The sequence below is a fragment of the Leptidea sinapis genome, chromosome 28 (assembly GCF_905404315.1).
Source record: "Leptidea sinapis chromosome 28, ilLepSina1.1, whole genome shotgun sequence".
Lineage (NCBI taxonomy): Eukaryota > Metazoa > Arthropoda > Insecta > Lepidoptera > Pieridae > Leptidea > Leptidea sinapis.
This window is the reverse complement of record NC_066292.1, coordinates 5,943,054-5,958,395: the sequence shown is the minus strand read 5'-3', so window position 1 is coordinate 5,958,395 and position 15,342 is coordinate 5,943,054. Positions and strand designations below refer to the sequence as shown.

The window sequence follows — 15,342 nt, the reverse complement described above, 5'->3', positions numbered from 1 at the left end:
TAACAACTTATGTCTCAAGACGACGAGCGCAATTGTAATGCCGCTCAGAATTTTCGGGATTTATTTTCATAAAAAAAAACCTATATAGTAAGTATATGGGTTATTAATTATTTTATTATTATGGAGAATACATTAATTTTCTTAGACATACAGACTGATAAACAAAACATGCACCCGAATCTGTGTAAAACAAAGAATTGAGTAGGTAAAGATTTAATAAAGGTTGCCATTATTTCTACAAATTAGTATTATCGTATCCAACAGTAACTATATAACGTTTCGGCTTAGGATTCCATCTTATCTTCATAGAAATGTCGTTCGTTAAGCTAATCAATCCCAGCATTTGTCTTAAACCGAATATTGGTCTATTTATATACGAGTATGTCACCCGCAACTCCCAAGCGACGCGTGACACGTCACTTTTTATACCTCTCTTCCACTAAGTCCTTGACATGTATTAACACTTAGTCCACTTTTTCTATCTCTCCAGATGCGACATTAAAATCTTCTACAGCACCAAAAAGATCAAAAGTTATTTTCTCTGTTAGGAACCCCCCTTCCCCTCAGCCGTCGATTCCCTTCTCGGTGTTCCCCTATGTTTGGCTTGGGAAGCTTCAAACGAGCCAGTTGTGTTTTGGATGGCTCGCTCTAAGGACGTGTTGCGGTTTAAAGTGATTTTAGTTATTACGTACTGCGTAGTGTATAACTTGATTGTGAGTGAAACTTGATTCGTAATGTGATGTGAATAAAACTAATGAATGTTTAAATAAGTGCTTTTAACGGATCGTGAGGATTTGATTACATTGTAAGTTATTAGCCGTTATTTTTGCTAAGTTTATTGGCGTGATTGAGATGTTGGATCTTTTAGCGGCTTGTTAACTTTTTGTGAGTCGTTTTATTGGGTTTTATTTTATTTAATTATCGATCTTTTTAACGGTTGATATAACTTACCTTTACCTTATTTACAGTTAAAATAGTCACCAATATTATTTTGCATTCTTTTGTCAATAATGTTCTTAATTCATTTTTGATGGCGCGTTTAAAACCTTAAAATTAATTTATTCATAAATTATGAAGTAAGTATATTACAAATAATGGTTCAGATATTAAGTTTAATAATCAAATTCTTAAAAGCAATATTGTAGAGAGTTACACTAATAGTTACACTGAAATTAAACACTCCTCATTAACCAGCTAGCTATATTAATCAACTTTATTGATCATAGTTAAAATTTTCATTAATTATAAATATAAATATTTAACTTCTAAAGGGAATAATTAAGTCACCTATGTTAATTTCTTACTATCAGCATCAAGCGGCGATGTTATTAATTGTTAATTTTTTGTTAAAATATATTAAATAGGACGGGGGAAATAAGAAGGTTTGTCATTTGTCATCAAAACAACGTTTTGCTTAGAAAAGATTAGTAAAGGGTTTCCAGCAATTTTTCATTATAGTTTATCTGTGGAAATGGGTGAATCTAATAAAGATATTACTATTCATTTTCAAAATTGTATTACAAAATAGGAAAAAAAGCAACGTAAATCGAGAAAAAAGCTCGCTCTTGAAGAAATTCGTAACTGTTGATATAAAGTGTGGATCACGTTCGACATGAACATCAAAATAAAAAGATCGGTCAGGCTTCAGACCGTAGCAAAACCCGGGTGAACTCACAAAAAAGTGATGGATTTGGTGAGATTGGAAGAGCATTGTTCATTCTGAGCTTTTACTGCCGGGCAGAACCATCGACTCGGATCTCTACTTCCGAAAACTGAAGAGATTCAGAAAAGAAGTTTAGAGAAAGTGGCCAGAATTGATATAAAGGGCTCAGCACTATATTATGAGAGTTTGGCTGGCTATATACCTAGTCCTAAACTTGCACCTTTAAATTTCCACCTATTTATTTGTCTCTTAACTATCCTTTAGGGAGTGTCAGGATCACATCAAGAAAGGACTACTAAAACTAAGTGTCGAATTTTCGATCGTAAGTCCAAAAATGTCTACAGCGACGGGATCAATTCACTACTTACAAGAAAACTAAAAGTCATTGAAAAAAATGGCATAGTATATTAATATATATATATAATATATAATGTAGTTGTATGGCCCAATGTTTAATTAAGTAATTATTAACGTATGTACTAAAAAGCGCACTCGAAATCATCGATTATTTTATCATTTTGAATATTTAAAGTAACAATTTTGCTTTACAAATATCAACTAATGCTGCTGTAATTACAGGTTGATATGACATGAGAATCTTCAGTATGCACGTACAACTTAGGTACCATGAAGGCCGACAAAACTCTATGAGTTCTCTGGTTTCAATAACTCGTCGGCGGGAGGGATTCCGTTCAATGTAAAAGGTTTCATAGATCAATTGGAATGGGTTTTTGAAAACACTGGTATATTATATGATATATCCATTTTTATAAGCATTTTATTAAATTTACCTAGTTACCAATAATACAAACACCTACTGGCATAACACGTATTTATTATCTCAAAATTGATTCATTTCGAATATAATAATAATTTTTGATATTAATTAAATAACTACCACCGCTTTTGAAGCAAATAGCGGACTGAGAGAGAAGCTCAATCAATCTACTATATTCTTTTGCATTTTTTATAAAAAAAATACAATATTCTGATACTTTATTCCTATTGTTATGGTTAAGATCTAGTTCCAGGCTGTATTGTTGCTAAATTCAGAGTATCTGTGGTTCAAATAATATCTATTAACTAGTCCTCTTTAAGGCGTGGGTTAAGTACTTTAAAAATGATATTTTTTAAGTTCAAGTAAGTAAGTTAGACTATTGGTAGGTATTGTAGAGCACTGTAAGTAGAAGTAAGCACTGTATCTCAAGGAAATCTTTTGATAACCACAACCTGTAAATATTTTTCATAGTGCGGCCAGTACTAATGCCAATTTTATAAATCAATTACCATTTAAATGCTCTCTAAGTAAACCATGCAGTCAAAAAATACTTAATAATTAACCATGCAGTCAAAAAATACTTAATAATTAACCATGCAGTCAAAAAATACTTAATAATTAGAAAATTCTAAACCGTTAGCTTTTGTGTCCAAGCAACATCTACTCACAACATTTCATATCAAAGATGTTTATATAAAGAACAAAAAATCAAAAAGAAAATGCTTTTTCCGGTTACTTATGAACTGGAATATTCTAATATTGGAATAGCATTGTATACATTAAAGTGTGTACAATAACATGAACTAAACTATGATTTTTCTTTAAACTGCTTGATCATACGACAACAACTGCTAAAGTTATAAAAAAACGTGTGTGTGTGTATTAATGTATGCACGCTAGAAGTAGTACTTCTTTGAGCTTACAAAGTAAAAATTCTTAAAATTATTTATTCCTCGTGCTATCCTACGTTTGTAGAAAGAACAGTACTGCAAAAATCGACGAATCGAATGCAACGACGGCTTTGACAGTTAATTATTAAATAACGAATACAGCTGTACGGGCTTGATCCCTTTGCGTATCCTAATAATGGACGAAAAAACCAACACGACGTGTGGCACTCGGGGACTGCCGCGGTGAAGCTAATGCATAGCATTTTTTATCAACTTATGCAATTATAATTATTTATTTATGCAGTATTTTTTTTAATAAAATTAATTTAAAAAAAAAGCAAACGGGAACTGAGTAAAATTTAACTTGCAAGATTTGATTACAGACAGACAACGGGACAGGTGAAACTAAATAAAAATTCTTGTCATAATAATAAAAATAAAAAAAACGTGATAAAAAGGTTCGAACCTGGGACCTGCTGCACAACGAGCATATGTGATAACCGATGTTCCACGGCAACTGTAAAAAGCGTGCCGAAATATCTATATACATCTAGTAAGTAAGTGTTAGGTTATTTTCGTTACGGAATTTCTGGATTCGGTCCCCACGCTCAAGGCCCGCGATAGAAGCTATGCAATAGCTGCTCAATAAATGCTCAAACGTCAGAAAATTGTAGGAACCAACTTCACCCTGTTACTTTTATGTTGATGCGCGCTCATCTTAAAATTTCATTCTCATATTTTTTTCATAATAGTTTTAAAATCATTTTTATAAGAATATACTACCCTTATGGGGGCATAATAGTGACAGTACGGCCCCGAACAGCGAAATATAATTTGAGTTGTCATTGAACTTAGAAAGACGCTCACTTCAAAGAGTTACCAGTTTTTATGGGCAAACTGTAAACTATTGTTGGGACTATCAGATAAAAAGCTGTATAAAAATAGGTTAATGTCGTGGCGTGATGCAGCGTCACGGAGCGATGGGCGCTGATAAACTCAAACATTATTATTGGGTACGTGAATTTTAACGTTTAATGTTATGTAAGGTGGATAAATAAACTGCTGTGTTTGGTAGGATCTATGGTGGATTGGAAAAGGCACCTTGACGTATCGCAGAAACTACTATCAGAGAAGAAACCAGTGGGAGGCTCCTTTGCACATAATGCCGGCTAGATTGTGGGTACCACAACGGCGCCTATTTCTGCCGTGAAGCAGTAATGTGTAAACATTACTGTGTTTCGGTCTGAAGGGCGCCCTAGCCAGTGAAATTACTGGGAAAATGAGACTTAGCATCTTGTGTCTCAAGGTGACGAGCGCTATTGAAGTGCCGCTCAGAATTTTTGGGCTTTTCAAGAATCCTCAGCTGCACTGCATTGTATGGGCAGGGCGTATCAATTACCATCATCTGAACGTCCTGCTCGTCTCGTCCCGTATTGTCATAAAAAAAGAAACTTACCTATTACTTTATTTATTAAAAAATTGTCATATTTCCTTAGGTCACTTTCAATGCTAGAGATAGGTTGCTAGCAGATGACACACTGAATGGTTTGCTAATGACAGTTCTTGTGGTTTCCTTCAGATTGCTAGCCAGGCTTAAATCTTAGGGTTACACAGAATCTTTATATTATTACCTAATACATATAAATTATTCGTACTCAATGTCATATATTATTATATAAAAATATATATGTTTTTATGAAAATAAGGGACGAGACGAGCAGGACCTTCAGTTGATTGTATTTGATACGCTCTGCCCAGTGCATTAGTACAATGCAGTGCCGCTCAGGATTCTTGGAAAACCCAAAAATTCTGAGCGGCACTACGATTGCGCTCGTCACCTTACATAAGATATTAAGTCTCATTTGCCCAGTAATTTTACTAGCTAAGGTGCCAAAACACAATAATGTTTACACATAATTACTTCACGACTGAAATAAGCGCCGTTGTGGTGGTACCCATAATCTAGCCGGCATCCTGTGCAAGAGGGCCTCCAACTGGTAAAATATATATACATATATATTTATTTAATGTTTATCAGCATGGTTATTATATTTCTGTAACATTTATCGTGTATATAGTGATATGATACGTTTAGAATAAAAAGTCTATGAAATTCTAGAAAGCATACCGTACATAATAAAGAAAATATGTAACAATAACAGTGATATGTAGTTACAATAGATGCGTATAATCATAACAAAGTGAATTCAACTACTAAGTGACGAATAAATCATGTAACTTTCAAGCTCACAAATCACTCATACAAAGGATATCAAACCTTCTAACCTGTATATAATATATGTACACAAAGATAATCCCGTGGTAAGCTATGACGTATATGGAATGTGAAGCCCCCGATTGTCGTCGACGCTATAGTTTGATGTGGAAACTATGCTCATAAGTTACATTAACTAATATCTTTGAAGCTCCCTTGTCAGTTGTTATGCATACGTGGCCAAATATTAAATTAGTAGCTACAATTTAAGGAGGGTGTCAATAACATGATGATAATTAACCTTTGTCCAGTAAAATGCATTGAAAAAATCCATTGATGGGTCTTTTTCCACTTTTATGTCCACACTCGCTGGCCCGGCAAACGTTGTTTTGCCATATAAAGTATAATTCACGCGATAGTTTTATAAGTAATAAAATATTGCCTATATTATAGCCTGTACATCATTTTGTTCTATTGTCAATAGATTTTGCAGCGCACGCAAAAATAGGTATTCGATTTTACACCTTGTGTTACAAAATAGCAATTTTATTACGGATCCCTAATTTTGAAAAAAAAAAACATAGCCTGTAGCCTTCCTCGATAAATGGACTACCCAACACTGAAAGAATTATTCAAATCGGACCAGTAGTACCAGAGATTAGCGCGTTCAAACAAACAAAGTGCAGCTTTATAATATTAGTATAGATTGATGAATCAACCAAGACTGATGAGAATTTTACATAAATATACAATATAATATTACCTTAGGTTTCTATGACTAAGCATGCAAAACAAACAAAATGAAAAATTACAAAAATGAAGGTACATTAAAAATTCTCAACAAAAGAACATCAACATATTTTATATTTATCCGGAATAAGAAGGGCTGGATGTGGCTAACGACTTATAAAGATAACAGTTGAAGTAAACTAAAATAATACCTACGGTTTGAACAATAATACAAATAAGAAAACTTAAAACAAATAAGTACATGTTTATATGAGTCATTGTGCATTCGAGCATTTTTTTTTTACTTGTACATGCACATAGTGGATTTTAAAGCAGAAATGAGTGTCAAAAAATCCATTTCACATGACGTAAGGGTGGTGATATACAAAACTTAAATAAACTATGTTACTACAATCTTTCAGAAACTTGCACCATTAGAAGTTAGAGTCTGATACTTTAAAAATATCAGTTCTTTCTGCTCAAAACTAGCAAATTGCATTTTCCGATTCTAGCGTTCTTGTTCTCGTTGGCGATAATAGTCATAGGAATAACAACTGGACTAGCTCATGCAATGACTTTCACTGTGTACAATTTCACACACATTTCACAGGGCTGTATTCACCTGATGGTATATCATACTTATACGCCCTGCCCATTGTACAGTGCAGCTCAGGGTACTTGAGAATCCAATATTCTAAGCGATACCCCGATTCTGTACCTTGATGGTCATGATGTCAAGTGTCAGAAATCCAAATTTCACATGCACTGTATTAATGCTCACACACTCACAAACAATTATAAATGTCTTTAAATTATGAGGTAATCTTATTCCACTTATATATATGTTGCTTTTAAAAATTTACCCTACAGTTATGGGGGTTAAAATTTCTCGGAAATATTGCCTGTTTTTTAATTAAACCTCAGCCAGGTTTTCAGATATTTGTTAAAACTACGCCGCCATATTGGAAATATTGAAATTTTTTCAAAAACCGCTATTCCGATTACCTGGTTCATATTTTCCATAACTGCTGAGGAAATTTGCCCAATAAATTTTCCAATAAAACAAAATAAACAATTCACACGTAGATAATATCCACATTGCAAGGCAGGTGTGTTTTATACCGCCAGGTGAAAGGTACATTAATCTGATACATATGAGTTTTATTTATTTAATTACCTGTTCCGATTTACGTTGTATTTACATATATACACTCACGCCTTGTTCCCGTCGGGATAGGCAGAGACAATAGAATGCCACTTGCTTCTATCCTTACAAACCTCACGCTCTTCCTCTACATTCATTACTCTTTTCATACATGCTTGCCGGTTGCGGGTGCTTCGGACCTTTCCTTTTCTTACGTTGTATTTGTTTCATAAAATAAAAATTATAAACATTTTAAAATATGCATAAGCCTATTATTATAACCAATAAATCATTCCGATTGGTAAATCTCTACTAATATTATTAATGTGAATGTAAGTTTATTTGTTGCTCTTTTACGCCGGAGCTACTGAACCGATTTTGGTGAAATTTGGTACAGCAATAGAATGGACCATGGGAAAGGACATAGGCTACATTTTATCTCTGAAAAACACCATGGTTCCCGCGAGGTATGAGAAAAATTCTAATTCACCCCGATTAGCTATAACTATACCAATAGTAGGTTTAGTTTGCCATAGCAATCTTGCTAGAAATAATATTCATATTATAATATGTTGGGAACGGGAACGAAAATATAAGCCGCGATGACAAATTCCAATTTAGATATTTTTTATATCTTATAACAGCTTTCTATTGTTTCTTTTATAAAAGTACTTCAAAGTAATATAAAACAGTATCTTGCATAAAAAACCCTTCGCGTTTAGTAATACTCGCAATTGAACACATTTTTCTTTTTATAATCTTTTATGCAATCAATCATTAAAAGAGAAATCATCAGTAGTATTAAGTCAATCAATGCAAAGTAGGTTACAATATAGCAATTATATTTATAGGTAACATAATACATCTCAACAGGGACGTAATAACATTAAATTTGCAAAAGCTACCAGTCACCGATGCGGCGATAAGAGCGCCGGAAGTGGGCTTATCTTAAATAAAACAATATGCCTCGGGCCTGTACCTTACACTATTGCGAACTTCTTACATACACTGCCGAGTGTCGACTTTTATTTCGACTGCCTTAATTTGATGTACATTCTCGCTAGGGAAATGTTGTTATTGTTACCCCAGATCTTATATTGTTGATTCATTTATTATTTTATACGTGTTATTGTTTTTAGAAGATAGCTTACGTAATCGGTACGGACTAGTAAAAAAATAAGGACTGCGTGTCACCTTACATAACAGTGTAGCACCAAAACCAGCCGATTAACGTGTAAATACGCCATAGCCCCACGTACACACTTACACTAATACAGGCCGATAGGCGGCCATTATGAGAATTGTCATCGTCTGTGACAGATCAGTTTGCGTCTCAATAACATATTTTAAAAATGCCGTCATGCGAAAAAAGTGTTACGATACGATATAAGTATTTGTGGCGATTTAACCACCACCATTGCCATTTGGCCACAAAAAATTGTGTAACTAGTATCCCCCGTGACCGCACAAACACTAGCATAACGGCACTTGCTAATATCACGGCGCGGAGTTCTTCTTTTTGACTCGTCCGTGGTGATCCGTAGATTCTTCTAAACATATTCGTCTGTTGGGAGTCTAAGGAGATGTTATTGACAGTTCGGAAAATGAATTTTAAGTCACTAACTAGGCGAGCTCTTTATAAATACTTCGTGTACTTTGGAAGCTTTTTCAGTTCGTATTAAGTAAACTCGACAAATAAAAATTTATTATTTTTCATAATGTCATTGTTTAATAAAATTCAATATTATTTTACTTAATATTTTTTATCTATTTGTTGTGTAGGCATTTCTATTTTTAAATCGAATTTCTTTTCAATAAATTTTATTAATTAAATAGCCTGACGGCCTTCGCTCCTATCTAAACTAATAATACTAATAATGTTTAGTTGTAAGTCCTAATAGTTTAGTTTAAAGTAAGTAGTAGTTAAGTATGTACACATAATTAAATGTTTTTTAAGCGCATTAACTTGCCAACAAACTGTTAAAGTTTGGCAAGATATATTAATAAGTTAAAAGTGTACTTATTTAATTTAAAATAAAATTAATAATTATAATAAATAATCGTGTGGTATTATTAAAAAAGTCATGTATGTTATAGTAACCTTTACCACATAAAGGTTTTTAACAACTATTCCGAATTTCGTAACTTAGGCACATTTGTTGGGTACATTTTCTGGTTATGTTGTATTAAGCATTTACATAGTCCAACAAAAAAAATACTAACTCGACTTAACCGTATAGTAGCTAGTCATAGTTGCTTCAAGATGATAAACAATACCAGTGGGAGGCTCCTTTGCACAGGATGCCGGCTGGATTATGGGTACCACAACAACGCCTATTTCTGCCGTGAAGCAGTAATGTGTAAGCATTACTGTGTTTCGATCTGAAGGGCACTGTAGCTAGTGAAATTACTTGGCAAATGAGACTTAACATCTTGTCTCAAGATGACGAGCGCAGTTGTAGTGATGCTCAGAATTTTTGGGGGTTTCAAGAATCCTGAGCGGCACTGCATTGTAATGGGCAGGTCGTATCAATTACCATCAGCTGAACGTCCTGCTCGTCTTGTCCCTTATTTTCATAAAAAAAAAAGAATCAAATTAGCCCCACGTTCGACATGCTATAGTTAAACTAAAGCGAATTAATAATATTAATATCAACGCGTTTCCCGAATACTGCGTCACACATTTATCCATTACGTAAAGAGAGAATTCCAACATTAATCATTGAATCGGGTATGTTAATTCGATGACACAACTTATAAATTTTAAATTAAACATCGCTTTAACGGTATGTAATAAATTAAGTAAAGTTGAAATCTTTGGTCATCGAATCCCACTCATAAAATATGGGAATATTTGATGTACACATTTTGAGATTTAATAATAATCACTAAGACTTAAGAAAATTTATTGAAGTAGGCGTTACTTTGCGGAAATCCATAATTATCCAAATGTTTTGAGTTTTCTTTAGTGTCAATTCCGCCAATATTAAACAATTTGACACGTGTTTTGCCTCTAAACGAGGCATCCTCAGGACATCAATTGAAAAGAAATTGAGTCTCGTGTCAGATTTTGCCGAGTCAACATGTCCTAAGGATGCCTCGTGTAGAGGCGAAACACGTGTCGAATTGTTTAAAAGGCAAATATTAGCGGAATTAACACTAAAGAAATCTCAAAACATTTGGATACTAAGACTTAAGTAAATATATGAACGGTTGGTAATATTATCGAATTCCGTAGTGAAGGCCTTTAAACTTTAAAGGGTCTGTAATCAATACGAACATTGCTTAATAATTCGTAGCTGCGTTTACAAAACCTTCGAACTAATGCGTTGAAATTTAATATACCTATTACTTTAAAATTGCTTGGATTTATAGTTGTACTTTAATCACGTATCTAACTTATGACAGGTTTGTATTCAATGGTATAAGAGATTAATTTAATAAAACAGACCTACGTGAGATAAGGCACCTCTTAGCATTCTAATAATTAACTTACTGTATGAGTGGCAGTCCATCTTGTGGCAAAGCTAGCAATGGTATCAGAGAATTACAAGACCAAGTACTCTTAAAAAAATGGCAGATGTAGAGACTGCCATCAGAAGTGAAAACTTAGGACTTTTACTTATTTTAAAAAACTTATTTTCAATAATATATTAATAAAAAAAACACTATTTCAACAAACAATCCATTCAATTTCATATATATTCATATAAGATATACTCAATGATGCACAATACGGCAGCTGTATAGCTACAGATATACTGCTTTAAGCATTTTGGTGACTCGAACTCACTAGATTTCACACATCCAAAAGCCTAACTCTATATATTTATATTAATTTTCTAACCACTCAATTATCGCGTGCGCCAGTCATGTGCATGTCGGTGACGGGAACCCATAAGATTTTCCCATACCAAAAAGTGACCAACGCGGCTAAATAATATTTCACTTCAAAAATAACAGTTCCGTGACTTATGACTCAGGAGAGAGACATTGAGCTTTCAATAGGCATATTCAGGACTATAAACTTGCTACTTTTAATTCAAAACACTTATTAGTTGTACAGTAATATATAACTGTTATGCTAGTTTGTTCTTTACTACGCTTCATCATACTAAACCTTGAAATGAGCTTCATTGCACGATGTTCCCAGAAGGGTTCTCCTTCCTTCAACGCGGACAATACTCCTGTGATTCCACTGGTATTGTAGGAGAATATGGGCGGCGGTGATTAACATTTAAAGTGTAAAAATAATGTATGTTTTTTTAGAAGTTGAGATCGTAGATATATAGTGTATACAGTCTATGATTATTTCAGATGGACAGCGAACGAATCTTGAATGAGTGTTAAAAATATTATATTAACAATCGTCTAGATTGTCATATAATATTTTTATTATATTATATATTAACATTTAAATAATAATAGTCCTTAGTGATGTTAAACAATATTATGTAACATTTTGCATAAAAAACTCCATAACTTAACATCTATTTACATCTTAAGTTATTAAATGTTATTATGTATCCCACAGACAAACCAACAAGATGGTTTCATGGGACCATTTTTTTAGTTATTGTAATGTCATAGCTGTAATAAATAAAAATAGTAACATAATTAACAATTAAGATTCAATCAGAAGTTAAATAATACTTAATTTTGAGTGTAAATAAACTCATGTGTAACGGTATCTCTTAATAGTGATTTTCGTTATTATAACACTAGAAATAAGGGATTGCTTGTAACTAATTCTATTAGGCTTCATAAGATACATAATAGCTTTAAGGGTAAATGTATACACTTCTATAATAAAGTCCCAGCCACTGTTCAGGCATTATCTATAAATAAATTTAAATGTTTTATAAAAAAATGGCTCTGTCGTAAATCCTATCCACTGCTTCACTAAATGAACGGACAGCCTGGGACTAGATTGTGATTATTTTATAGCAATAGAAATGACTGTACAATATTGTATATTTTAATTGAAAAGAGCGCAAAAAAAGAATGCTGGGAGAGTTTCTTGCGCCGCTACTTCTCTCTCAGAGCGCCATTTTTTTCCGAAGCGGTAGTAGTATCTAGTAGTTATTAGAAATGACATCAAAAATAATTCTAAAGGAATCAATTTTGAGAATATAAATGCATTTTATCCCGAAGCCAACAGCAACGTACACTATAATTAAGCCGGTATAATATGCAAAGTATGTGATCATAAATCTTTCCAAGTTTTTATAGTAATATTAGGTGTGCATCTTGTGTGAACGTGTGGGGTCTTTGCTATCAGATAAGCTGGATGTAGTGGCACCTGTGTAAGCCTTATCGTTGTCAAAGATATGCTTGTTATGAAGATTAAGTTCTTAAACGATATAAAATGAACTAATACTTAACACTATAGACATTTTATAAACTGATGTAAACATGACGATTAAGATGAATAAAGTAGTTAATTTAAGGCACATTACACTTTCAATCTTGACACTTACGGCCGTTCCCAATATACTATCTACAGATAGAGATAAATGACTACCTTCTACTGTCAATAATCTGAAGCTGTCCCAATATACCCGATAAGTCATTCTTATCACCTTATATTGGGACACGTGAATTGAAATTTTTCATAGAAACTTCTATCGCTCGTAAGCTATACGTCGTCCCATTGACAGACAGCGTGTACGGATAAGGTGAGTTACCGTCGATAAGTTTATTGGGACAGAAAAGTCAACGATAGTTACGATTCTTATCTCAAGTAAAAGATAATAATAATAAGAAAGACTGAATATTAGGATCGGCCGTTAGTCAATCTTTAACAATTTTATTATCTTGTACAAGTCTATTGCAAAATATTAATTTATATTACCTACTACTAGCTGATGCTGCATGCTTCACCTAAATCAATGCATATATACAAAACTTTATTCACCAAGTTTGTTGGTTACGAAATTTTTTGAAAATCAATAACTATTATAATTATTTCTTTCTTCCCTGTTCATGTTATGAAATAATTTCTTGTAATGTCTAGTTAATAATATTGACACACTCTTACACAAATGATCTTGCCCCAAACTTGGCGTAGCCTGTACTATGGGAGCAAGACAACGATATATTTAATACGATATACTTACTTAAACATACATAAATACAAATAAACATTCATGACTCAGAAAAAAACATTCATATTCATCATATAAATGATTGCACCTACCGGGATTCGACCCCGGGACCTCTAGCTCAGTAGGCAGGGTCATTAACCACTGGGCTATAGGGGTCGTCAATAATGTAATAAGCCTTGGAATTGATCGTTATTTTTCATAAAATACTTCAAACACATCAAATATATAACTTTTAACCCACAAACCTCATTCAATCAACGCTTCTATCCTCGCTAGACCCAAACCCATTATTTTTAGCTCCGGCCCAGTCTAACCGCATTTCTCGTTTCGCCCTTTTTTGTGCCACGAAGGGTCCAATTTGTAACGGTGTGTTGCTCTAAAACCACGACGCTTAGAAACGAACATCTTAGTTGCTGGCTATTTAATGGTTTGAAATAATTTTCATTCGTAATCCTCGAATTTTTGTGTGAGTGCTTGACTATTACCACAGGGTTGAATACTATGCTACGTACTTTTACTATTCCAATGATAATTGTACTGAAACAGCAAGTAAAGTCAAGTTAGTTTCTAATTTGTACACTATAGCACTTGCCACTTATAAAAGAGCATTATTAAATAATAATATTATAGTAATTACTATATCATATGTTTACCAGTGGAAGGCTCCTTTGCACAGGATGCCGCTTAGATTATAGGTACCACAACGGTTCCTATTCCTGCCGTGAAGCAGTAATGCATTATTGTATTTCGTTTTGAAGCGCACCGTAGCTAGTGAAATTACTGGGCAAATAAGACTTAACATCTTATGTCTCAAGGTGACGAGCGCAAATGTAGTGCCGCTCAGAATTTTTGGGCTTTACAAAAATCGTGAGCGGCACTGCATTGTCTCGTCCCGTATTGTCATAAAAAAAGGAACTTACCTATTACTTTATTTATTAAAAAAATATCATATTTCCTTAGGTCACTTTCAATGCTAGAGATAGGTTGCTAGCAGATGACACACTGAATGGTTTGCTAATGACAGTTCTTGTGGTTTCCTTCAGATTGCTAGCCAGGCTTAAGTCATAGGGTTACACAGAATCTTTATATTATTCTCTAATACATATAAATTAATCGTACTTAATGTCTTATATTATGATATAAAAATATATATGTTTTTATGAAAATAAAAAAAAGGTTTGGTTAGCTATATTCCAAAGCTATCATCATATAGGTATAGGTATGACAGACGCTACAAACAAAAGCATATATTCAATCATCACAAATGTTAAAACTCAAGTGAGCACTTGGTATTCTTCAAATCCTTTCTATTACCCTTTAAAATTTTTAATGACAAAACAAACAGCTGTCCGTCACAGTCCAAATATTGGTCAGCTATTACGTCTACAAACATGTGTATTGTTTTAGGTGATGCGCGTGCGTTCTTAAGATGTCGCGGTGCGTGCTTCTCATCCTTTGGGTGGTCGTCGCCGCAGCGGACAAGCATGGTAAGTTGGACATTATTATCTTGCCTCTGTACGATTGTAGCTAAAGATCTCTATCTGATATCATACGACAAGTCATTCATACAAATGCGAAACAATATTTGTTACTCTTTATGTCATAGTTACTTATATTTTGATGTGATTTTGTTTGCTTTTTACCACAAAATTAGTGCCATTGCAAGCTGTATTTGCAATTTATTCAAGGGATATTGACATAATACCAGTAGGTGGCGCCTTTGCACCGGATGCCGGCTAGATTATAGGTACCACAACAGCGCCTATTTCTGCCGTGAAGAAGTAATGGGTAGTAAGCATTGTTGTGTTTCGGTCTG

At 33.6% G+C, this 15,342-nt stretch overlaps 1 protein-coding gene across 2 annotated transcripts in view; it reads left to right on the top strand.

Annotated features, from left to right (window-relative positions):
* The first annotated feature begins 614 nt into the window (after nucleotides 1-614).
* The window catches only part of LOC126972950 (netrin receptor UNC5B-like), a 110,705-nt gene continuing 95,977 nt past the window's right edge, over nucleotides 615-15,342 (top strand). For both annotated transcript variants that reach the window (XM_050820045.1, XM_050820044.1), the window contains exons 1-2: nucleotides 615-805; nucleotides 14,934-15,013. In XM_050820045.1, coding sequence (XP_050676002.1) covers nucleotides 14,956-15,013 — 58 coding nt within the window. In that variant the 5' untranslated portion in view covers nucleotides 615-805; nucleotides 14,934-14,955. The remainder of the gene's footprint in view (nucleotides 806-14,933; nucleotides 15,014-15,342) is intronic.